General features: G+C 32.6%; 1 protein-coding gene across 2 annotated transcripts in view; it reads right to left on the reverse strand.

Annotated features, from left to right (window-relative positions):
• Window positions 1-1,074: 1,074 nt before the first annotated feature.
• The window catches only part of CDH9 (cadherin 9), an 83,297-nt gene continuing 56,579 nt past the window's right edge, over window positions 1,075-27,792 (reverse strand). For both annotated transcript variants that reach the window (XM_059919231.1, XM_059919233.1), the window contains 6 exons: window positions 27,513-27,766; window positions 10,531-10,667; window positions 9,913-10,034; window positions 5,905-6,022; window positions 5,571-5,822; window positions 1,075-1,562 (listed from right to left, as the gene is read on the reverse strand). In XM_059919231.1, the coding sequence (XP_059775214.1) occupies window positions 1,075-1,562; window positions 5,571-5,822; window positions 5,905-6,022; window positions 9,913-10,034; window positions 10,531-10,667; window positions 27,513-27,766 (1,371 nt within the window). The remainder of the gene's footprint in view (window positions 1,563-5,570; window positions 5,823-5,904; window positions 6,023-9,912; window positions 10,035-10,530; window positions 10,668-27,512; window positions 27,767-27,792) is intronic.

The following is a 27,792-nucleotide window of genomic DNA, read 5'->3' on the forward strand; positions in this document are numbered from 1 at the left end:
CCACTAATTTGTTAATACACATTTTAAATGTTACCCAAATTATATTCCATCAATTATCTAATCATAAAGAGAAAAGTTGGAAGTATCATTTCTCATTCTGAAACTATACTATTGATGAAGGAAGAGTGGTTTAGATTTTTTTCTTCATCTACACATTACTGACACATAGTTCATTTACTCTCAATAAAATTTACTGGTTGATCCCATAGGAAAGAATTGTACAAAAAAATTAAAGTTAATTGTTCACAAGTATACTTATAATATTTTATATTGTAAATGTGTCTCACATCCTTATCGATGGGTAGACATCAGTGATTCAATAAACACTTGTCCATATTCGAGTGGTTGCAGGAGAAAACCACAACTTGTACCAAAGCTCACTATAGTCCTACCACATTCTATTTCCAAATTACATGCAATAATTTACTGCTTTTTCCCTGAGTAAATCATGTTTTACCTTTAAAGTTGTTTAAAAAATGTTATAAGTGAGATCAGAACTGCTTCTAGGAATTAAATAAAGTGAAATTTATTTTTATAAATACTATTTTATTTCATAAAAATACAAAAATATAAATATACATTTATAAAAATATGAATGAATTAACAGAAAGACATTCTTCAACTAAATAAATATGGCAGTAATAGTCATTCCTATTTCTTTAGAGATATATTTTTTCATATTAATTTACAAAGCATTTGCACAATGTTTCATTTAATAGTAAAGGTGACTGTAAGTCAGTTAAGAAAACATTATTTATAAAGTTCTTATATCTAAGCAAAGGCACAAAAAGCCTTTTATGTACTTTTTATTGGTTATTGATGTGATATACTTTCCTTCAGAGATTGTTAGTCAAAGAGGGTGAACTGGTTATTATTACTTTTTAAAATCTAGGTCATTCGTGTTCATTCACAGAAACTTACTGATTAAGCAAACTCTTACTAAGACAACACCTAAGTATTGTTCGTAATTTTGATTTTTTAAAAATTTTCCTCCAAGGAAGAGAATGCAGGCCACTCCATCTAGTAACAAAGAGAGTACTTCCACACTGATGTCCATGAAGTCATACCATACTCTTAATCTCGGTCACTATCATCACCCCCATACATATCAGCAAGTTTTTTAAAACGAGGCCCCCAGTCGCTGAGGTAACCGTAATCTTGGTTACAATCTACTGTGGGAGATTCCAAAGAACTGAGTGAATCTGCTATGGAATCATTCCCTTCATAGGCGTATGTTGCCAGTGAATCATAAGGAGGTGCACTTGGGTCTGAGTCATTTTCTTTTAATCTTCGATGGATAAAATCTTGCACATCAATATTTTCCCACAGAGGTACAGTCCTCCTTATCTGAAAAATTGTTTCAGGCATTACATCCCTTCTAAATTTACTATCTTCTCTTGCTTCTGGATTCCTTAATGTGCCAATGTCAAAAGCTTGGGTATCTTCTTCCCCGCCGCCTTCATCATTGTAGGTCACAATGTTGTCCCGGACATCATCTTTTGAAATTATCAAAGGTTCCTTTTTTCTTTGCCTCTTCAATGCAGCAAACAGCACAACTAAAACTATTAACCAAAAACAAACAAAAACAAATACAGCAACAACAAGAAGAAAAAACCAAAGAGAGAAAATAGTGAGATTCCATGATTCGGGTTTAAATTAACATAGCTAACTTTTGTATTTGTGACCTTGGTGTGGTGTAAGAAGTGTTAAGTTCATTTGGATATAAAGAGTAACTATCCTACACAAATACAGGATGATTTGGGCCAATGACTGGATGTACTATATTGATAAAGAAACAGATATTACAATGCCATTTATTTACTTTCAAGACTCAATCTCCTATGGGGCTCTGGCATTGAAAATGTTCAATTATGGCAAATGCATTTAGCCAACTGTAAGTATGTAATACCTCATTCTTCCCCAATGCATGTTTGTTTCAAATACTAAAATTCTAAAGCTACAATCATTATTATCCCAAGAGAAATTGAGTACCAGTTTAATATTAATGACTCAAGGGAATACAGGCAAAGTATTGCTCTAATATATGCATATGTCATGTGTATATGTATGTATAATATATGTTATGTGTATATATATCATATGTACACACACATATATATATGCTACTAATCTCATCTATTCCCATATGTCACATCTGTTTAGTTAATTATTTTTATTGACCTGGTTTTGAAAGCCTGCTTAAAATCTGAAATATAACTCTATAAGCTACAATATAAAATTAAAACTCAAACTCATCCTTACCTTGTTCTCATCTTACACATATTACCTTCTTTCTGAGGACTTCCTTGATATATAGTTGCATTCAAACTTTGGGGCTGAAATGTTAATTGTGCTCCCTCTATATGCTGTATTATTATTTACATGCTTATGTTATCAAGTTAACTATGAACTTCCCCACATATGACATACTTCCTTATTTCTTGTTATACTACTGGAATTTAAATTATTATGCATATATTTGACAATGAACATTTGAAAGATAAATACATTTTGAAAATAAAAATTACATTTTAAAACATAAGAAAGACCACATGATTTCCAACAAAATATGTTTCCATAGAAAATGAACCAAGTACATAATTTTATACATAAGAAAGTTAAGAATTAAATAAAGAATATTTTCCAAAAGCATACTTATACATTGCTGGGGAGAAATAAAAACCAGGTTTTCCTTACTTTATGGAAGTTAAATGTTTTGTCAATACTACTGATGTCTTACTGAAAAATAAGAACATGTTGCCTCAGAAACCTACCATTCATTTTCTCAGTCTTTGTTTTGAGATTACACAAACTCATTTCCACTGAGACTGCACTTCACCATGGCCCTTGAGGCCCCTGTAACTACACTTAAGGCCCATACAATGCTATTGTCATATTGGCCAATACACTTTCCTCAGCTCATACTAATTGGTAAGAAGAAAACAAAAGAACCTCTACAGATCAGGCTTTGGGTGCTGAGCTATATTCAGAATCATGTTGAAGACATTTTAAAAAACTTTTCATTAATAATGAGACATATCTATACTCTCTTCTGTTAAAGGATGATCATAAATTAAGTCCAACATAGACCTGAAATCCACAAATCTAGTGAATCATGCAGTAGAAAAACAGCGTTCTTTCTAAGTTTAATACTGAATGAATTAATTTATAAATTCTCTATGCATAGAAGAACAACCATATAGTCAAATAGTTTTAAGGGTTTCTTAACTAATATAATGTTTACGAACTTTCACAAATGGTCCTCAGAATCTGCTCTGAGGGTTTTCTGCTTTGTCAGGCCAAAATTATCTTCTTCTTTTCCCTCGACTGAGGTTTTTAATCTGGGGTATATGAACGGGATTCAAAGAGACTAAGGTAAGGAGTAGAAAAAAATGCTATATTCTGTAATATAGAAAGTTATATTTTCACTAAAACTTGAATTTAGCATTTTTTTCTATTATGGATATCAGCATAAACTGTAGTGATAGTAACAGTATGTGTGACTTTTAAACCAATAGAAATCACAGATACTTATATTGTATTATAGTTAGGATATATTACAAATAATCATTAGACTTGTTCTAGAACAAAACACATATGACAATAATTAAACACATTTTGCTTTTTCGTTTTTTGTTTAATTTGGATAAGTGTATTTCCTTTTGTGTTACATGTCTTATTTTTATAAATTTAAATTATTATTCTAAATAGGTCCATAGCTTCATCTTCACTATGAAAGGTGTCCAAGGAACCAAAAAGATTAAAAAGCCCTGCCCTAGGTTTTAACCCCCTACTTTGCCTTGTATCATGGATATAAACTGTGAATTACATTTCTTCAAACTGTAGCAGGATAGGTCTAAAATATTATTGTCCATGCTATATCACCATTTTGCAAAAAGCAGACTCTTCTAACTTCAGAAATATAGTAACTATGTCCAGCCATTAGTATAAAGATGTGAAATAACAGCAAGGATGCTTAAAGAACTTTTATAATGAAACCTTATGAGTTAGAACCCATTTTGACTAAAATAATAGAAAATCATTCCACATTTAGGCAATAAATTGAGAAGGTAAAATACAAGAATTGTGTGCCGTCTATATTTCCCAGGGCAGAAAGATGGCAGACTTTTCAGAATAAAAGAAGCCTTCTAGGATTTCTGCGTAGAGAAAAATATTATCCAGTTTAGTTGGATATCTAAACCTATTTTTTTGGGTGGATTATGTTCCCTCATGTAGGCATGCATGTCTTTATGTGTTAGTTTGTGTTATATTAATATTGAAATTAAAAAATCAAATTTGAAATATACATATTTCCATATTGTCCTAAATTAGGAAAGTAGAACTATTTGAGCAAATAAAGCAATATGATATCAGTAGCACTTGGCTAAAAGTGTAAGCCAACATTTAATCTCCATGAGGAAACAAAAATATTTTATGGAGGAGTTGAACTTTCTAGCAGCAGGTGGAGATGTGGACTGCTGCTGCTGCTGATGGTAGTAGTGTGTTAAGTTCTAAACCATCCTACGAAAATGTTTTTCTAAATAGTTGGATCATCATAACTGAGACAAATGTTTTCCCCTCACTTTCATCAGTTCCCCACTGAAGTCCTGCAAGAATATCTGGCCAAAGGGATTTTATCCAGATAGCCTGAGAGGATTTGCAGTGAAAAGGAGCCAGCGCATATGAGCATTGGGACATAAATTTGGCTAGCTCTCCTGCCCTAAGCATTCATTTTGGATGAATATTTGATGGAAACATGTTTTGGGGGAATGTGTTACAGTGGAACAACTGTTTAATTGAATTAAATCATTGTCCTGTTAGGGCATGCTCAAAGAAAGCATTTGCACTTGGAAGCATGACTTTATTTAGAAAATATTGCTGGAGTAGGTATGACCACAATGCCATAGTGATATTTTAAGAAATGAGCTTAAAATTTAATTTGGTGTGTTGCGCCTACATTTAACACATTTTATGAAAAAAAAAAGTTTATCTTACTGTGACAAGTTAAATGCACTGACCAATTCCATTTATGATATACATAACTTAGTATTTGTTAGGAATATTATTTGTAAAGTAGTCTTTTGTTTTGAGGATAATGCTTAGAAAGGTGGATTCTGAAATAGAATAATCTGGGTTTTAATCCTAGTTAAAACACTTTCTGAATGAGTGACTTTGTGTAAGTTATCTAACCTTTCTGTAGAAGAATAAAAGTATTTACCTTATAGAGTTGATATGAAAATTAAATCAATTATTAAATGAAATTTCCTTAGAAATGGGACCATCTTAGTTAACACTAAACACTATAAATATAAAACATATTTTAAAATATATGTATATATCACTAGCTATTATATCCTTGCTTTCGGTCTCTTTAAAGCTAGAACTATCCACAGTCAAAAACTCAATTGTTTTTCAATTGGAAGAACAATTTTAATAACAAGTTAAAATTTTCAGCCTTTAGCTCTAAAGAAGAGTGCTTTTCAGTGTGCAATCACTGGGTAACCAGGGAGAGAATTCCTTGAGTTGAATGAGCATATCTCAGGGGCATATCTTTCAGGGGCATAGTTTACCAAGTAGTATGACGACACAGAGAAGGATAGCGATGAGAGCTCCCGTGCTCAGGCCAGCAGAGAGGACCAAGGCCTCGGCATTGCAGGACTGCATGTTACCTTGATTATCACAGGCACACACACGAATGGTGAGTGTGCCAGTGCTGCTTTGGATTGGATAATCATTGTCAAAGATTAAAATTGGCAGCAGATACGTGCTCATTTTGTTGCGGCTATACCCATCTTTTCGAGTCATGATTCCTGCTGTATTATCTGAAAAAACAAAAAGTCAGACCAGTTTTAAAATTTTGCCTCTTAAGGTTTCATAATATTTGTCTTCAAAAATGTTCTGTACCTTTATTATCTACAATGGTGAAGTTTGGATTGAGGGGAAATTCTGGCACTGGTTCAAAGAAGAATTTGTGGCCTCGGGGAGGGTCATCTTTGTCCATGACACTGACAGTCTGAATCAACTAAAACCAAAGAAAAATTAATTAAATAGAGCACACAAAGCAACTCTTGTTATTACAAGACATTTTACATCAGTGTTTGAGCTTTAAATATATCACTGAAATTAAATACTGAAATTAAACAAAAAATTCCATTTTCAGAAAATTTTGCCAAGATTTTTTTGTAGTTCTGTCTCATGTAACTTATTTAATGAAGAATGAAAAATGCCCATCAAGTATCAGTTTGTAGAGCACCTCTATGGATCATTATCTGATTCCTGGCCACTATAGTATCCAAGAAAAGAAAAGAAAAATTTGATCACACCAATCTTTTGTCTTTTAACATTGTTAATATATACTACCAGCCCATATTATTATGAATTGGTTACCAATATGTTGCCTCCACGAGATAATGATTGTTTCAAAGGCAAAGGACATAACAGATGTGTTTTTTTAAAAAAACAAAAGTGCTTAGCACAACCACTCCTAGAGATTAAGGAAACTATAAATATAGTTTTGGGAATATGAGCAATATGCCATATAATACCAGAAAGGAGAAGATTTTAAAGCTATGAGGCGCCATAATTACAATCATATTGCATACTTTATTCAAACTGTTTACTCTTCTTCTTAATGGTATTTGCAAAATTTAGAAGAATATACAAATAAATGCTTCTAAAGTTTTGTAAAATCATTGTTGAATTTGAGAAATTATAGCACCTCTCAGCTGTGCTCCCTGTAGGTCAGAGGTGTACCACAGTGTGAAGATGGAGCAGCAAATGACAGGTTGGGCAGAAAAATTCCATTGAGCATTTTATTGTGGGTAAAATACAAAGCTACACATCAGGGTGCCTGTTTTCCAGTCCTGGGTCTGCCTTCTGTGTGATTTGTAATTACAGTCACTTAATTACCATTACTTTCAAACTTCTCTTCTACAAAAACAAATAGTGGCACCACTTCCAAGTATAATAGTCCAACATTCTGTGATGAAGAATTATTAGAATTTCACAGTAGTTTAATGTATCCATTGTTTTGGTTATTGTGTACCTTCTATGGCCATACCAACCTGCATACTCACCAGTTAATACTTTTTCCTCTTTGATATTAATTATAATTTTGTTCATTTTATTGACAGAGACACGTGTAATCTTAGGTTTCTTTATACAATACTTCTGAAAGTGCATAATTATTAATATAAACTTAATATGATTTTTCTCCTTACAAGATTGGCGCATGACATAGAAAAATTTATATAAGATCTAATATTCTTGCTCAAACTTCTGTTCCAGAATAGCAATAATGAAACTAATATTTAGTAATATTTTAATCATAAAAATCATTGATCCTTTCATTGTATTACTCTGAGTTCTTGAAATGATTAGATGAGCCATTGTTTAAACATATTTTAAGAGAGAATATATATCAGTAGCTTGACATCTATATTATGTTTTATTTTTAACCTTGTTAATTTTAACAGGAAAATTGTTTTCCACCAATTATATGAACAATGACATAGACATGTTAATAGCAGTAGTATATATTAAAAGAATTGTAATTAGTTAATATCAATTATACTTTATCATTATCAAATATTAATTTTGTAATATATAAATAACTCACATGAAACAATAAAAAAGCATACTAATAGATAAATAAGTAAAGAATATCTACAGGCTATTATCAGTTGACTTGTGTCCCTTCAAATTATATGTTTAAGACCTAATCCCCAGTACCTGTGATGTGACTTTATTTGGAATAGGCTCTTTGCAGGTGTAATCAAGTTAAGATGAGGTCATACTGAATTAGGGTGGACCCTAATCCAGTGAATGGAGTTCTCACAAAAAGAGGGAAATATGGACACAAATAGAGATACAGAAATAATATCATATAACAATGGAGACAGAGATTGGAGTAATTTGGGTCCACAAACCAAGGAACGCTAAGAATCACCAGCAAACACAGAGGCTAGGAAGTGGCAAGGAAGGATCCTCCCCTAAAGCCTTCTGAGAGAGCATGAACCTGCTGACACATTGATTCTGGACTTCTAGCCTACAGAACTGTGTCAAAGTATACATTTCTGTTATTTCAAGGTATCTAGTTTGTGTAAATTTGTCATGGTAGCCTTGGGAAACTAACATAGCTATAAAATGTTCAGCCTCAATCATTTTGGAGGAATTCATGTTAAAATTATTATGAGATTTTACATATTGGTAGATAGTATTTAAAATCTAGTGTTGCCCAATAAATGAGCAATTATCCACATTTGGTGGAAGTTATTACTAGGTATATAACATATTCTGAGCACCATTTGGAAGCACTGATTAGTATTTATCGATAAAATTTATTTCTTCTTTGAGGATTTCATCAGAGAAAAATGATCCCAGGTAGTATACAACTATACATGTATTATAATGCTCACTGTAGTGCTGTCTGCTGGAGTAACATTTTGTTGGTAAACCAAATTTCCATTAATAAATGGGTAGTTGAATAAGCTAACTAATCTGTAGCTATGCTCTGAAAAGTAAGCAGCAAATTAAAAATAATCATCCATCGAACTGAGAATATGCCCATTACTTGTTATGAAGTGAAAAAAGGAAAACAATTTTTAATCCGAATAACTGTGCAATGATTCTTTGCTGGTGAAAAGAAAATAAAAACTTCATTTGTATTTCTGTGTATAAAAGTGGAATGTGGTATGTACCTCTTTCTTAGTCTGCTTGAGCTGCCATAACGAAACACCATATACTGAATGGCTTAAATAGCAGAAATTTATTTTCTCACAATTCTGGAGGTTGGAAGTCTGAGATCAGGGTATCAGCATAGTGGGCTTCTAGTGAGAGGTCTCTTCCTGGCTTTCAGACAGCTGCCTTCTTGCTACATCTTCACATGGCCTTTCCTTTGATCGTGTGTATGACAATAGAGGGTGATCTCTCTGGTGTCTCTTCTTTAATGGACACTAATACTGTCAGATCAGAGCCCCACTTTATGACCTCATTTAACCTTGATTCCTTCCTTAGAGACCCCGTCTTCAGATGATACAGCCACACTGGGGGATTGGGCTTCAGCATATGAATTTTGAGGGGGCAGAAATATTCAGTTCACTATAATCTCTACTGGAATAGAAGAAAGACTATATTTCACTTTATTTTCTATATTAAAAGGACATGATAGAATTATATATGACTCTTACCACCTACCTACTTTTTCCTCAAGGAAATATCTAAATAACTCGTTAAAATTTCTTTCAATAACATTTATGCAGTTTGTACTTGTAAAATACAGTATTTGTATTTGTAAAATACTGTATTAGTGTAAAACATGAACATATTCTGCATTTTCTTAAAATTACTTTAGAGATACCTGATATATTACTTTATATGAAGACTTTGTAACTCTTGTACACTCTTTTTTATCGCACTAATATGAAAGTCGAAAAATCACAAACAAAATATAACTTGTCTCAAACCAAAATGTCCTGATTGAGCAACTCAAAGTAGCAAAATGTAATCAACAAGACAATTATTATGGTTTCCTTTATATTAACACAGAACAATTTTATTTTCATACTTCATGTTTTATTTAATAATGTATGTTCATTGTATTCGTGATTATAGCTCAGTATGAGTATGATTATGAATCCAGGTAGGAAATTTTTATATATGTGATATTCATTATGTACCTAGTCTATAAATTAAAGCATATATTATAATTTTTCCTATTATATCATGGATTGCATAAAAATATTTTAAAAGTCATCTTTTTAAGATTATTGTGATTTTTTTGGTAAGGAGAGATAAACAAATGACAAGGAGGACTGACAATAGGTTGCATGAAAAAAAAATGTGCAAGTAAATTAATGCAGTGTCATCTGCCTTCGTGAAGAGGATTTTTTTTTTAAGTTTATAATAACTTACCTGCCCAGGTTTTGCATTTTCACAGACAAATGTTTCATAGTACATGGCAAATTCTGGAGCATGGTCATTTATATCTAGAATTCTGATGAAAACAGGAATGCGGCTACTTTGTTTTGAGTTATCTGCAATGAGAACATGTGTAAGATTTCAGTCTCATTTACAGAGTAGTAGTGATATTGTTTGCCCCATTTGTAACTTAGCAACAGATCATTTCTGGGGTGTTCACTTCTTGATTGGATTGCTGATGGATATCTCAGCTTTCTTACACGGTTCAGATGAAGAGCATGATAGAAAGAGGAGAATATAATTAAGAGTGAATATTATTTGTAAGAGATAATTTTCTTAGACTGATTAATTATTTTTATGAGGTTAAATTATATTTTTATCCTACAGTAAGATGTAAAAGAAAATCAAGTTTAAAATAAAGTGAATATTTGATAATCATTAAAATAATTTAAAAATCCAACACACTCTAAATCATTTCTCAGCTCTTGCTGAGAGAATTCATTCAGCAAGAGTGGAAATTCATTCCACTCAAGTAAAAGAGTCTACTTAATGCTATTATTTTACTACTTTGGTGAAAAATAATGTGTTCAGGTGGATGTATTTCCAACTTACTTATCTCTGTGGCTGTAATGGTGATGTTATGCCAAGGGGTTGACTCCCGGTCAAGAGGCTTCAAAGTGAAGATAGAACCATTTTCTGAGTGAATACTGAAAATCCGGTCCATATCCGAATGCCGATCAACAGAGTATCTAGCAGAAAAGAGACTCATAATTCCAGGCATTGTTTTAAAATTATTAATTCGTCTACCATTTCTTAAAGTTATAGGCAGTTCACACGATGGTCTGATAAATATGACAAGTAAAATACCGATAATTTTCTTGAATTTTTATTTAATGTAATTGTCATTTAGATAATTTGATGTAGTTGGCTGTTTTCATTATTACTATTCTATGATTATGTGTACTTCAGAGTCCTTAGTTATACTCATGAATCCTTGTGGCAGCTTTTAAGTGAGTTTTTAATTGTCACTTGATTAATTTATCCTATCATAGACCTATTGCAGTGCTTGAGACATATTAAAGTCATATTAAAGTTGATAGAGTCAATTGCATTAGATAAATTGAAATTATGTTGAAAATAACACATAAAAATGTGTCCACAGAGTCCTTATAAGTGAATATGCAGAGGCTGTTGTAAAATACATGGCTCTTGAATGGTTCTCTATTCAAAGATCATTTCAGCTGAATCAAAGGTCTTCCTCCAGTCTCTCCCTTTAGCCTTTTCCAAATAAAAACTGAAATGACAAGAAACCACAGATGTACTAGCTACCATTTTTGCATGTTTGAGATTTCTGCTGCTGACTGTTTAATTGAGCCATGTAGGAATCTAAGTGTGTCTCAAACATTAATGTTCATATGAACCACGTGGGGATCTTGGTAAAAACAGATTCTAATTCAGTAAGTCTAGTGTGGGAACTGTTATTCTGCATTTCTAAAAAACTCTTAGGTGAATCCCATGTTGTCAAGTCCATAGATAAGACTTTGTATAGCAAGGTTAAGACCATGGGATAAATTGGTTAGAATAAGGACAGCCAAAGGAGCAACAATGACAGACAACTAACAGGCTAATCAGCATCTGGTGGCATCCTCATTTTTCTAGGTCTCTATTAAAGACACTTAGCAAATGAACTCCCTTTTAATCTGGTGAATTAGGGAATTAACAACTCCCATTATAAATCCGTAATATATCCACTGTCTGGCACTGACTTTGACAAAAAATAGACATTTAGGTTTCTAAACATTGTGAAACATTGGCAGTTTTAAAAATATTGGATAAAAATACATTTATCTAACTTCGATGATTTCTTTGGGTTATTTTAATAAAGAACATGTGACTTAGTCCATCATTATAAGGACTGTGCTTAACTTAAGGGATCCATTAGTAAACTCAGATTTCAAAAATTTTAACAGCTTAATATAGTATATGATGGTGCTTACCTAATTTACTTTCTGCTAAATTCTGTAAAATTATTGTTTCAAACTTACAAATACTGCTTCAAAGTGAGTATTTGGGCATGTGGAAAATATATATATTATATGTATATATATTAGATTTCATCTCAAAGATAAAATAGCTAAAATCTTTGCATAGTTGGTCTCAGATTTCTTCCTTTACCTCACTCCCAAAATATGAAACCAGGACAGTCACCTTGTTATCCTTTGGAAGTGTTGTGCAGTGTACAATAGAGCTACATGGAAATGGTAGTATTCCCTTATTTTTGCAATAATTATGATTGTAGTTTTTCTACATGGTTGCTATAAAAAGAATTTGGGGATTTAAAAAAAATAAAAACTCATGTGACATATGGTCACTGCCCAAGAGTAACTATCCTTCTGGGGTGGGAAATCCTAAGTAAATAGAGAAAAATTTTAAACCTAAATATAAAAATAATTATATAAAAATGCATAGTAGTGTATATATTTCCTAGAAGCACAAGTTACGTTGAGTTTTAACTAAGCATTCATTGTCAGACAAGGATCTGAGATAGTTCTTATTTTTTAAAATACTCATTAATGTACTAAGATCAAGAATAAAAGTCATATGAAATTTTCTCTTTTTAATTTTTATTGCTTAAATAGTGCTAAGACAAAAGATAATAGAGTGTTTCCTATGTCTAGGTTTCAATTCTCCTACAGTTTAGTTCCTAATGTGGCCTGAGAAAGTCATTGGAACATTTAAAAAATGGGTTTTTTTCCTAAAGTACTTACACCAAATTCTGCTTATGAATACAAACAATCCTAAAAGGAACACAAAGAAAGCGAATAAAAGAGCATAACCACATCTATGTGTTGACTGAATCTCAATTCATAATATTCACCTGTATATATTTATCTCCATTGTTGGAAAGGTCAGTAGTTAACCATTATCTGCTTATCGCTGAATAGATCTTGGATTCCTTCCTATCACTTGCATCAAAGATCAGAAGTAAAATAAAAATCGCTTTTTGCCCATTGCTACATGCCCCAGAGATTAGCATGGGGATTTCTATGATTGAGGAATAGTTAACAATTCTAACATTATACAGATCTAGCTTTGACTCACTTTGAGCTTATGTGGGATCAAAATAGGTCTGTGTTTCTGGCTGCCCTACTCTTAGGTTCAACCTTGAAAAGCACTGTTCTCAAGTTAAGAATTCATGAAGGAGAGTCACTTTGATGATTTATAAATAGTTCATTTTAACATTAACACTGCAAACTTCCGGATCTGTATTTATAAATTTGCCCCACTGCAAATGATGTCTTGCAGTTTTTCAAAGCCCAGAGATAATTTTCATTTATTTAGCAGCCAGTGCTCTATTTTCAACACAGAATAGGATGTTCTGGTTTACCTATTGATAATAAGTACACTGGATTACAGCAAGTGACCAAAAAGAAGCTGATAAACACATAACACGAGACAAAACTGTCTCTATGTCCCAGCAGATGGCTTATTAAAACAATACTTTATTGATCTCATTATATTGAATTTATAACAATAAGTTTTGAAAAAGATCATTGGCATAATTTTTTGAATGAATACCTTTTGCAGAAACAGGAGCCAATCACATAGGCAGCAAAAATAAGGTAAAAAGATCACAGGCGAGCTGACACTGTGGAAGCTGAACTCTGGTTCTAGTTTGTTTGTTAGTTTGTTTTTTAAGCTCTACAATTAAGAAACAAACACATAGCAGATCCCTATATTTTCACCTACTACAAAAAAACATGTAAATTAAATTACAGACACCAGAACGAATCAGTAATATGTAGGAATACATCAAAGATAGTATTCCTTTTCCTTTCCTGAATTCCAGGTACATCTTCCACTAAGTCAATATAATTAGGCTATGAGTTTGCTTATTCCTCTCCAGCTACTGCTTTCCAGAAATGTGTTTTCTAGCTACAAACTATGAAACCTTCCTTGAGAATGGCTATACTGCTTTAACAGATAGTTCAAACCTTTATTTTTTTCCGTATATTATTGACATGATTTTAAAATTACTATTATTTTACTCTCTGTAATAAAATCAAGCAAATATTAAAGAAGTACTGGTATATATGAAGGCACTTATTCCAGTTTATGGTGGAATCATGTACATTTTATGGTGACATCACTAAATTTCTCACCAGCAAGTTTGTTTTTTATTTACTTCTCTATTTGACTGCGGTAGAAATGATTTCTTCTAAAATTCATTGAACCTTTAAATATGTTGAGCATAAAATTGGTGTGAAATGAGACAACATGTTCTTTCAGAACCTGTAAAGCTATAATCAACCCTATAACTTAGGAAATCCATGATTACTAATGAGGTGAAGCGGAGCTGACAACAGCTGCTAATTGTAACCATAATCTTATGTTGCAAGTGGCAGATGTATTTCAGAAAATATGTTTGATGAACAGATTTACCGGTGGGTGAGAATTACTTCCCAAACTTTCCCTGGAAAATGTTCCATGATGTTTATCATAGCCTATTTCTGCTCTGGGGATCAGTCATCCTTCTAAATGCCATCAGAGCAAACGAAAGAGTTAAATATTATAATGTCTCCTTGTTGAATTATTGCTGGATTTTTACACTATAATTGAATATCTAAAGCTTTTTTTGCATACATTTTTATGCTAACAGGAATCAGCCTAATGTTACATTTTCAGGCATGGCCTTATATTTTGTCGGACTTGACAGTATAATTTTAGGAACATAATTTCAGATTCATCTGTTCTCCAAATATTTTTCTTCCCTTTGTCAAAATTCTTGAGATTTTACAGCTCATTGTTTTTTCAAGACTTGAGTACCCTATAAAAAGTAAATATTTCTGGAAGAGCTATGGACTTAAAAAGGTATCAGCCACTTTTATATACCATAAAGCAAGGTTGCAAGTTTTACTATCAGTCTCTGATCAAGAAATTTTTCTCCTAAAATTGTATCATGAGGAAATTATCAGTTATAAATCTCCAGACAATCTAAATTTTCATTAGTGATGCATTACCTACATGATAGTATGTTATCTATACAATAGAAGTTTATCAAGAACTGTAATGACATTAGCAAATATTCACAATTAGTAAAATATATAAACCCATATATATTATATAAGCTATACTTAATAAAAAAATAGGAGATTGATAAACTTTAAAAGATGAAATACTTGATGGAAGTAGAATAAATAGCACTGGAGTATCTACTGAGGGGAGAATTATAGATGTCTTATTTGCTACAAAATTACCTATGCAATCTATTTTTTCTAAAATGAATGGCTACAATTATATTATCAAAAACATGTTCAAAATGATATTTTGGATGTCCTCTTCAAATATAAAATGACAGGGGCTGGATCTACCACACACACACACACACCCTGCCAAAACCCACTAAAATCCAAATAAAATATATGAAACAATTATTTTTGAAGCATTAGATACCAGGAGACAGAGAGGGTAATTCCTGAGAAAAGAGGAAGAAATGATGTGATCCTCTAAACTGGCTGCTGCCTGGGAGGGTTTCTAAACAATAATGCAGGAAGTGGGAGCCCAGATGGAGCTTGTCAATCCCTTGAATTCAGGAGATAATGCTGAGAGTCCAGGGAGACCAAGGTGGGTAGAATTTGGTGGGCAGAGGACTTCATAGGATAGAGCTTCACAGAGAGAGAGCCACAGAAATATGAAGAGGATCCTGTTCAACTCTTCAGCTGAGTGCTAATCAGAACATGCATGAGAGCAGATAAAATGAAGCCACAGATGTAACCAATTATAAGGGCCAGAGGGAGCAGAATTGAACTGGTATGTGTCTGGAAATAGTCTAATTCCCATCAGCCAAAGTAGAAAACTTGTAACTCATGGGGCTTTGGTAGAATCTCAGAAATCTCTTACTTGATTTATGGGGCAAAATTAGATCTAGACAAAGGGCTGCTAAAGCAAGGGCCAAAAGGTTTAAGCTGTTTCAAGTAACTTAGCCACACATCTGAACACAGCTCAATAGTATTTATAGAAATGCAAAGCTATCACACAATTAACACAGCATAAACACAATATTTGTCATGCAATCAAAAATCACAGGTAAGCAAAAATGGGAAATGTGACTGCAAAGAAAAATCTGTCAATTGAAACTAACCCAGAAATGACACAGTTGACAGAATTAGCTGACAGTGATATTTAAAAAGTTATTTTAAATGCATTCTATATATTTAACTAGAGGAAAGTTTAAGGAAATAATATAGATATAGACAGATAGATAGATATAGGTATATGTCTTTCATAGAACTTCTAGAGGAGAAACTACAGTCTGTGAGTTGAAAATTATACTCTGATGGAATTAAAGCAGGTTAGATATTGCAGGAAAAAAAATAGTAAACTTGTAAATGAAGATGAATGGGAAATATTTTAAATGATTAAGGCGGGGAGATTAAAAAACAGAGCACCAGTGAGCTGTGTTGCACTTTCAAGACACCTAACATAATTAAAATTAAATGATCTGAAAGAGAGGAGGGTAGGGTAAAATTATTGAAGAAACAGTGGTTGAAAAGTTTTCCAAGTTTGAGAAAAGTCGTAAACTCACAGATCCAAGAAGCTTAATAAACTTCAAGTACAAAATATATGAAGCATGTTATAGAAAATCACATCGTAATCAAATTGCTTAAAACCAGTGACAAAATTTAAATGCATCCTAAGGAACAACTAAGTTACAAAGAGAAAAATAACATAAAGGCAGTGAAAAATCTTTATTATAGAGCTAGGAAAAAAAAAAAACAAAACTACCCTCAATCTAAAATTCTATACCCAGCAAAAAAAAAAAAAAAAAAAAGAAAGTGATAACATAAAAAAAGGAAATAAAAAGGAATGCAAAATAAAATACAGTATTAATCCAAAGAAAGCAGAAAATTAAAAAGGTGAAACAAAGAAAAGATAGAGCAATAAGAAAACAAATAGCAAGATGATAAATTAAACTTAATAGTATCAGTAGTCACATTAAATATACATGGTCTAAACATCACAAAAGGAACAGAATGTTACATTGTGCAATAAAGCAAAACACGGCTATATGATTCTATAAGGAACATATTTTAAATACAAAAGCAGAAATAGACTAACAGCATCATACTTAATAATGAAAAACTAATTTCTTCATAAGACAAGGAGGAAGGAAAGGACTTCTGTTCTTATCACTTGTGTTTAGCAATGTCCTGGAGGTTCTTGCCAGTGCAATAAAGCAACAAAAAATATAAAATATGTTCTTGATATGTAGACATAAAACCACAAAATATGGCTGAAAACACCGTCCATGAGTGGAGAAATGCACATTGTATATGGATTAATATATTCAGTATCATTAAGGTATTATCAATTCTGCCTACATTGATCTATGGACTCAACACAATCCCAATGAAAATTTCAGGAGGCTCTTTTATAGCACTTGATATATGAAAATGTAAAGGGCCTAGAATTACCAAGCAACTTCAGGTAGGAAAAAAAAAAGTTAAATGACGAATACTACCTAATTTAAAGACTTTTTTTAATAAAGCTATACAACAATGTGCCATTTTTGTAAACATAGATAAATATATAATTGGAATAGAAGAGAGAGTCCAGAGTTAGTTTCATACTTATATAAACAATTGAGTTTTGACAAATGTACAAAGTTTATTTAGTGAAAATTATAGTCTTTTCAACCAGTGGTGCAGGAAACATTGCATTTCCAATGTAAACATCCATATACAAAAAAGAAAAAAAAAACTTTGATCCATAACTCACACCATATAAAAATTAACTTAAAATGAATCATAGATATAAATATGACTAAAAGCAATAAATCTCCTACATGAAAAAAAATAGAATGAGAATTTTGAGATTAGGCAGATGCTTCCTATATAAGACACTAAAAGCTTCATCCATAAATTTAGAAGTTAATAAACTGGATGTTATTAAAATTGAGAATTTTTGCTTTTTGAAAGTCACTTTAAGGGAATGGATATACAATCCACTGACTTGGGGAGAATATATATGCAAATCATAAAACTGATAAAGGACTTGTATCCATTGTATGTGTGTGTGTGTGTGTGTGTGTGTGTGTGTGTGTCTTCAAATCAATAACAAAGACATAACCCAGTAAAATATAGGCAAATTTTGAATAGACACTTCATCAAAAAACATATATTGGTGACATATAAACAGCTGAAAAAAATGCTCAACATCATTAGCCATAAAGGTAATGGAGATATTATTATATATCTATTAGAATGGCTAAAATTAAAATATTTGACAGTACCAAGGGTTGGTGAGGATGTAGAGAAATTGGAACCATCACACATGCTGATAGGAATGTAAAATTGTATAACCACTTTAAAAGTTAAACATGTAACCACCACATGTTCCAATCATAACCCTCCTAGATATTTACTCTAGAAAAGTGAACGCATGTAACTATACAAATACTGATACACAAATATTTGTATGTGTACTTATATACAAATGTGTGTAAATGTATTATAATATCCAAGTATTTGAAACAACTCAAAATATCAATGAATAAGTGAACATATAAGCAAATTGTGGTATTTCCACACTTTGGAATACTATTCAGCAATTAGAAAATTAAACTATTAATGCACACAACGATATGGAAAATCTCAAGATAGTTATGCTAAAAGAAAGAAGTTGGACAGAAGAGAATAAATACTGTGTGATTTCATTTGTATGAAGTCAAGAAAATCCAATCAAATTTAATCTATATTGCCATAAAGTAGTTCAGTGTTTACCTGGGAACAGGGTTTGGTTCCAGGATGTTTGGGAGGGAAGTATTACAAATGGGAATTAGGAAACTTTGGGGGAAGATTTTGGGGATATTTTAATAGGTGTACTAATATGCTCCACCCACCAGTGGGCTGGCACTTGCCCTGGGACCAGCCTCATCAACCAGTGGGCAGGCACAAGCCCCAGCATCCCCTGGGCCCCATCCCTACCCCCCAGAAGGCTGGCACCAACTCCGGGGACCCTGGTCCCTGAAACCAGAGACTCCAAGACTCAGCTCTGTCAGTAGTGGCCAGAACTAGCCACAGTAACCAACATCACCCACTCGTAGGCAGACACCAGGGATCCCCTGGGACCTGGCCCTGTCCAACAACAGGCTGACATGAAATTCATGACCCCTGGCCCCACAATCACCACAGTCACCAACTCTGCCCACCTGTGGGCCAGTAATAGCCCCGGGATATCTGGGGCCCCAGAGCCAGCTACCATGTCACCCTGCCCCTTGAGACCCAGCAGCCTGCAGCCTCCACACAAGGCAGGGCCTGGTAACCAACTAGACCTGGGGCCAGCCACTCCTACCAGACCATCTGCAATACTCAATCTGCCTCAACAGAAGAACCATGCAGGCCACATGAGGGCACCCCTAGAGGATATAGCTCTGGTGACCAGAGGGGAGTGCACTCCTGGGGCACATGGGACATCTACTACAAAAGGTCACTTCCAGGGTCAGGAAATGTAACCAACCTACCAAATACATAGGAATAAAAACAGCAAATTCGGCAAAATGAGGTGACAGAGCAATACGTTCCAAATGAAGGAACAAGATAATACCCCACAAGAAGGAGTAAGTGAAGTGGAGAGAAGCAGTCAACACAATAAAGAGTTCAAGGTAATGATCATAAAAATGTTCAAAGAACTTAGGAGAAGATTGGATGAACAAAGTGACAAGTTAGAAAATTTTAACAGAGTTAAAAAAATATAAAGAAGAACCAAAATACATGAAGAATACAATAACTGAAATAAAAAATAGACCAGAATGAATCAACAGATTAGATGATACAGAAGAACAGATCAGCAGGCTGGAAGAAGACAGAGTAGTGGAAATCACTGAAGCTGAACATCAAAAAGAAAAAAAAAATAATAAAGGAGGACAACTTAAGAGACCTCTAGTACAACATTAAGCATACTAAGATTCACATTTTGGGGTCCAGAAGGAGAAGAGAGAGAAAGGGGCAGAGAACATATTTGAAGACATTATAGCAGAAAACTTCCCTAACCTGAGAAAGGAAACAGGCATTCAGGCCAAGAAGCAGAGTCCAAAACAGGATCAACCCAAAGAGGACCACACCAAGACATATTGTAACTAAATTACAAAAATTAAAGAGAGAATATTAAAAACAGCAAGGGAAAAGCCACAAATTATGTACAAGGGAATTCCCATAAAGCTATCAGTCAACTTTTCAGCAGTTACTACACAGGCCAGAAGGGAGTGACACAGTATATTAAAAGTGATGAAAAGGGAAAAACCTACAAGCAATAATACTCTCCCAGGCAAGGTTTCATTCAGATTTGATGGAGATATCAGAGTTTTACAGACAAGCCAAAACTAAAGAGTTCAGCACCACCAAACCCAATTTAAAGAAAAATTAAAGGATTTCTCTGAGTAAAAAAGAAAAGCAGAACTAGAAATAGAAAATTACAAAAGGAAAAATCTCATTTGTAAAGACAAGTATACAGTAAAGGTGGTAAATCAACGATGCATGAAGCTAGTAGGAAGGTTAAAAGACCAAAGTAGTAAAATCATCTATATATACAATAAATAACTAAGGGATACACAAAACAAAAAGATGTAAAATATGATGTCAAAACAGTAACTGTGGAGTGGGGCTGGGGAGTAAAAATGCAGGGTTGTTAAAATCTGTTTGAATTTAAGAGATCTGAAACTTAAAATAATCATATGTATATGGATGGCTGTATATAAACCTCATGGTAACAGCAACCTCACGGTAACTCTCAACAAACAAAAGTTCAGGACCAGATGTCTTCACAGATGAATTCTACCAAACATTTATAGAAGAGTTAATACCTCTCCTCAAATTATTCCAAAAAATTAAAGAAGAATGAATAATTCCAAACTCATGCCAAGAGGCCAGCATCATCCTGATACCACTCAAACATCTATAGCAGATACATACATGCAAATGAGAAAGGAATCCAAGCAAAACACTAAAGGCAGCCATCAAATGAACAGGGAGAAGAGAAAAAGAAGAAGAAAGGAACAAAAAAGAACTATAAAACCATCCCTAAACAATTAACAAAATGGCAGTAGGTACTTACCTATCAACAATTACTTTAAATGTAAATGGACTAAGTGAAAAAAACGTAATGACCCAAAACCTTTGGGATACAGCAAAAACAGGCCTAAAAGGGAAGTGTATAGCAAGAAAAGCCTATCTCAGGAAACAAGAAAAACCTCAAAGAAACAACCTAACTTTACATCTAAAGGAACTGGGAAAAGAAGAAAAAATAAAATCCAAAGTTAGTAGAAGGAAAGCAGTTATAAAGATAAGAGCAGAAATAAATGAAATAGAGACCAAAAAACCAAAAAACACAACAGGAAAGATCACTAAAACTAGGAGCTGGTTCTTGGTAAAGATAAACAAAATTGATAAACTTTTAGCCAGACTCCTCATTAAGAAGAAAGAGAGAGGGCCCAAATTAGCAAAATCAGAAATGAAAAAAGAGAAGTTACAACCTACACCACAGAAATACAAAGGTTCATAAGAGATTACTATGAACAATTATACACCAAGAAAATGGACAACCTAGAAGAAATGGACAAATTCTTAGAAATGTGCAACCTCCCAAGATTGAACCAGGAAGAAACAGAAAATTATTATTTTATTATCAGTAATAAAATTGAATCAGTAACTAAAAAAAAAATTCCCAACAGACAAAAATCCAGGACCAGATATTTTCCCAGATGAATGCTACCAAACATTTATAGAAAAGTTAACACCAATCTCTCAAACTATATTCCAAAAAATTAAAAAGGAATGAATGCTTCCAAACTCATACTAAGAGGTCAGCATCATCCTGATACCAAAACCAGATGAAGATCACACAAAAAAATTACAAGCCTATACCACTGATGAATGTAGATGCAAGAATCCATAACAAAATGTTAGCAAAATGAATTCAGCAATACATTAAAATGTTCATACCCCATGATCAAATGGGGTTTATCCCAGGGAAGAAAGGATGGTTCAATATTTGCAAATCAATGTGATATACCACATTAACAAATTGAAGAATAAAAATCATATGACCTTTCAATAGATGCAGAAAAAGCTTTTGACAAAATTCAACATTCATTTATGATAAAAAAATCTCTCCACAAAGTGGGTATAGATGGAATTTACCTCAACATAATAAAGGCCATCTATTACAAGCCCACAGCTAAAATCATACTCAGTGTTGAAAAGCTGAAAGAGTTTTTCTAAAATCAGTAACAAGACCTGGATACACACTTTCACCACTTTTATTCAACATAGTTTTGGAAGTCCTAGCCACAGCAGTCAGACAAGAAAAAGAAATAAAAGTCATCCAAATTAGAAAGGAAGAATAAAAACTGTCACTGTTTGCAGATGACATGATACTACACTTAGAAAATCCTAAAGATGCCACCAAAAAAATATTAGAACTTATCAATAATTTGGTAAAGTTGGAAGATACAAAATTATTGATAATATACAGAAATCTGTATTTCTAGACACTAAAAATGAACTATCAGAAAGAGAAATTAAGAAAACAATACCATTTACAATCACATCAAAAAGAATAAAATGCATAGGAATAAATCTAACTAAAGAGGTTAGGGACCTGTACTTGCTAAACTATGCAACACTGATGAAAGAAATTGAAGCATACACAAACAGATGGAAAGATATACCATGTTCATGGATTATAAGAATCAGTTTTGTGTATAATGTGTATAAAATATCCATATTTCCTAAGGCAACCTACAGAATCAATGCAATCCCTATCAAAATACCAAAGTCATTTCTCACAGAACTAGAACAAATAATTCTAAAATTTGTATGAAACTCGAAAGACTCTGAATAGCCAAAACAATCTTGAGAAAGAAGAACGAAGCTGGAGGTATCATGAGCTCTGATTTCAAACTATACTACAAAGCTACAGTAATCAAAACAGTATGGTACTCGTACAAAAACAGACACATAAATCATTGGAAGAGAATAGAGACCCCGGAAGTGAACCTGCACTTACATGGGCAATTAATCTACCACAAAGGAGGCAAGAATATACAATGGAGAAAAGATATTCTCTTCAATGAGTGGTTCTGGGAAAACTGGACACATACATGTAGAAGAACCACACTGGACTACTTTTTCACACCATGCATAAAAATACAAAATGGATTAAAGACTTAAATGTAAGAACTGCAACCATAAAAGTTCTAAAAGAAAACATGGGCAATAAACTCTTTGACAATTGTCTTAGTAATATTTTTTGGATATATCTACTCAGGCAAGAGAAACAAAAGCAAAAATAAATAAATGGGACTTAATCAAACTAAAAAGTTTTTGCCCAGTGAAAGAAACAATCAACAAAATGAAATGGCTGCCTACTGAACAGGAGAAGATATTTGCAAATGATAGATCCAATAAGTGGTTAATAGCCAAAATAGATCCAATAAGTAGTTAATAGCCAAAATATACAAAAACCAAACAGCCTTTTTAAAAAATGGGCAGAGGTTCTGAACGGATGTGTTTTCAAAGACATATAGATGGTGAACAGGCACATGAAAAGATGCTCAACATCACTCATCATCAGGGAAATGCAAATTAAAACCACAATGAGATATCACCTCACAACTGTCGAAATGCTATTATCAAAAAACAAACAACAAAGGTTGACAGGATGTGTACAAAAGGGAACCTTCATACACTGTTGGTGGGAATATAAATTGATGCAGCTGATATGGAAAACAGTATGGAGATTCATCAAAACTATTAAAACCAAACTACCATATGATCCAGCAATTCCACCTGGGTATTTATCCAAAGAAAAAGAAAACACTCATTAGAAAAGATATATGCACCCCTACATTTATTGCAGCATTATTTACAATATCCAAGATATGGAAGCAACCTAAGTGCCCAGTGATAAATGAATGGATAAAGAAGATGTGGTATATATGCATATATACACAATGGAATATTACTTAGCCATCAAAAGAATGAAATTATGCCATTTATGACAGCATGGATGGATCTAGAGTAAATAAATAAAATAAGTCAGAGAAAGTCACATACTGTATGATTTCGCTTGTACGTGAAATCTAAAAAGCAAAACAAATGATCAAATATAACAAAACAGAAACAGTTATAGATACAGAGAACAGATAATTTCCAGAGGGGAAGGTATAGGGGAGGAAAGAAATAGGTGAGGGAGATTAAGAGGTACAAACTTCTACTTGGCAAATAAATGAGCCATAGGTATGAAATGTATAGTGTGGGGAATATAGTTAATAACCTTGTAATACCTTTGTAAGGTGGCAGTTGGTAACTAGACTTACCATGGTGATCATTTTGAAATGTATAGACATTTTGAATTACTATGTTGTGCAACAGGAAAAAACATAGTGTTGTAAGAAAATTATACTTTAAAAACAAACTCATAAAGAAAGATCATATTTGTGGTTACCAGAGGTGGGGGTAGGTGGAGGGAGAATTGGATGAAGGCAGCCAAAAGGTACAAATTTTCAGTTATATGTAAGTACTAGTGATATTGATATAATATACAATATAATACATATAATTAACACTGCTGTATGTTATATATGGAAGTTGTTAAAGAGTAAATCCTAAGTGTTCTCTTCAGAAAGAAAAAAAAATTTCTGTTTCTTTAACTTTGTATCTATATGAGGTGATAGATGCTCACTAAACGTATTGCGGTAATCGTTTCATGATGTATGCACATCAAATCATTACGCTGTACACCTTAAACTTTTACAGTGCTATATGTCAATTATATCTCAATAAAACTGGAAGGAAAAAAAAGAAATTTCCTATTGTGGGAAATGGAAAAAATGATGAAAAACTAGACCAAATTCTGAGGGACAAAAGCCATATTTTGCTTTTTGTATAATTTTGTCCTTGAGGCTTTGCTTTGTACCCCTGAGGTCGGTCAAAGCAGTTTATGAATGTGAAACAATATTAATTATCTCTAATTAATAATTAGGTCAGTAAGAACGCAGAATATATCTGCTATAGAATTGGTTGTGCATTCAGATCATCAGTAGTTTGAACCTCAGTCTGCTAATTATTTGTACAGTGTCCTTAGTAAAGTTCCTTAAACTCTTTGCATCTCAGTTTATGTTTTTTTACAATGTAGGTGTATGTGTCAATTCCAAACTGCCAATCTATCCCTCTCCCTCCCCCTTCACCCCTGTTAACCATAAGTTTGTTCTCTAAGTCTGTGAGCCTGACTACTGTATTTAAAATTAGATAATCAACAAGGACCTACTGTACAGCACAGGGAACTCGGCTCAGTGTTCTGTAATAACCAAAATGGGAAAAGAATTTGAAAAAATAATAGATACATAAATATGTGTAACTGAATCACTTTGCTGTGCAACTGAAACTAACACAACATTGTTAATCAACTTTGCTCCAATATAAAATAAATTTTTTTTAAAATGTAGGTGATAACAGTTGTACTCACCTTATAATGTTGTGATGAGGTTTAAATGATCTAATAAATATAAAGCTATTTGGATAGTGTCCAGCTCATAGCAAGGGCTCAATAAATGATAACAATTATTTTATAGAGGAAAGGATAGGCAAAGTATTTGTCTCATGTCATGAATCTGGTGCCACAATTGAAGTAGAAAAGACATTGACTACTATTTTTTGGAAATTGCAAAATCTATCAAGAACAGATACTTACTGAGCATTTATAGCTATTGGTACGGACAATCCCTTATCCATTTTTAATATGTGGTGATTTATTTCTATTTCAATATTGTAAAGAACACAAAAACACTTTAAACTTCTTTTTGTTACTTACAAAAATAAATGCACATATAAGAAATGCCAAAACCAATCAGCCATACTCAATTTCAGTAAAACATAAATAAACATTTTGGATATAAAAATGCTGGAACATATGTGTAGACCACTGGAAAACTAGATTACTTATCCATTTCATTTTAGGAGTTTTGTTTTATATAATACGAAGATTTTAAATTAATCCATTTCATGTATACTGATACAAAAGTGTCAGAGTAAAATAATCTTTTATGCATTGGTATCATTATAAGTCATGTTTTTAAATTAATTAACAATATACAAAATATATAATTTGAACCTGAACATTTTTTAAAAGAGAAAGTTAAGTGAATTCTATTCTAATTAACCTAAAACTAACCAAATATTTCAAGCTAAACTGAGTACTAACTACAGATTAAAATTTCACAAACTTTCTTTATTTTAAAAATATATTAGACCAACAAATTAAATATAAATTAGGGTATATTTAGTGCAACAAACGTGGCTTTGTAAATTAACATGAATAGTTATTACATCTTAAACTAAATTTAATACTTATATACTTAGTATTGTGCTCACTGATTTTCTATGTATGATGGTATGACATGAATTCCAGGAAATCTGGGCATTCCCAATAAATATTTAACCATTTATTTTCCTTAATTAAAAATTAAATTTGATCCAAAAATTTATTGAAATATAGTTTATTTACTACAATATTGTGTTAGTTTTAGGTATACAGCAAAATGATTCAGTTATATATACATATAAATATATATATTCTTTTTTTAACATTCCCTTCCATTACAGGTTATTACAAGATATTTAGTACAGTTCCATGTGCTATACAGTCAGTTCTTGTTGTATAAAAAATTAAATTTTAAACAAAGCATAATTTTAGGCATTTTACTAGCCACATATTAACAGACAATATATTATTTGTCTGTCTCTTTTGTCTTCATCAACATACCTACCCATCTTCATCCACCCATCCTATTCATCCATCTATGTCACAACTATATTTATATTCTCCTTAAGCATAGTTTCTGGCATATTTGAAAACTTTTAAACGGTTAATACAATATTCAAATTTTGAGAAAGTATTACACTATTCTGCACTATACTATACCAATTTTTAATAGTTTTACTGTTCTCAAATATCATTACTCGTCTTACCAATTCTCTGTTTTATTAATAGAATATAATTGATATTTTGCTTCTCAAAAGTTTTGATGTAAAATGTGCCTAGGGACTATTTTCAAAAGACGTTTTTCATCAATTTTCAAGGTATCTCTTAAGCTTTTCTAGAAGAACTTTTTTTCTAATGCATTTGTTTAGATATCTTATTATTCGAACTATGATTTATCTAAGAAGGGCAATGAGACAAGAATTACATCAATAACTAAGGGATTAGAATCACGGACACTGGAGCCAGACAGCCTGAACCTCAAACCCAGCTTTGCCAGTGACTAATTATTTGGTAAGTTATTTAAATGTTCGGTACCTTAGTCTTATCATCTACAGAAAGATATAATAATAAGAGCTACCTTGTAATATGTGATGAGTCAAATGAAATAATATATCCAGAGCACTTAGAAGACAACCCAGCTAAAAGTCTGTGCTATGGAAGTGTTTGGTTGTATTACTGTACTTGATCATACATGGTACATTTTTTTGTCACACAGCTTATAAATAGTGAGATTATCATTTTTCTTCAAACTTAAGTTTTCTCAAAATACTTACTTTATTAAATTGTTCATGGCATCTGGGTCATATGCTGTAACCTGTCCAATGATGCTGCCTTCCTTTACATCTTCATCGACTTCTATCAAGTAAAAAATTTTACTGAACACAGGAGGCTCATCCATATCTTCCACAGATATTTTGACCACAGCTGTGTCTTTGAAAGGTCCCAGGTACAGGAATCGTGGATCAGGGTGAGTGTTACTTGCATCCACTTTTAAAGTGTACAGCATTTTGTTTTCATAATCTAAATTCTGAAGTTAAATAAAATAAGAAAAAT

This window comes from Balaenoptera ricei, chromosome 3 (genome assembly GCF_028023285.1).
Source record: "Balaenoptera ricei isolate mBalRic1 chromosome 3, mBalRic1.hap2, whole genome shotgun sequence".
Lineage (NCBI taxonomy): Eukaryota > Metazoa > Chordata > Mammalia > Artiodactyla > Balaenopteridae > Balaenoptera > Balaenoptera ricei.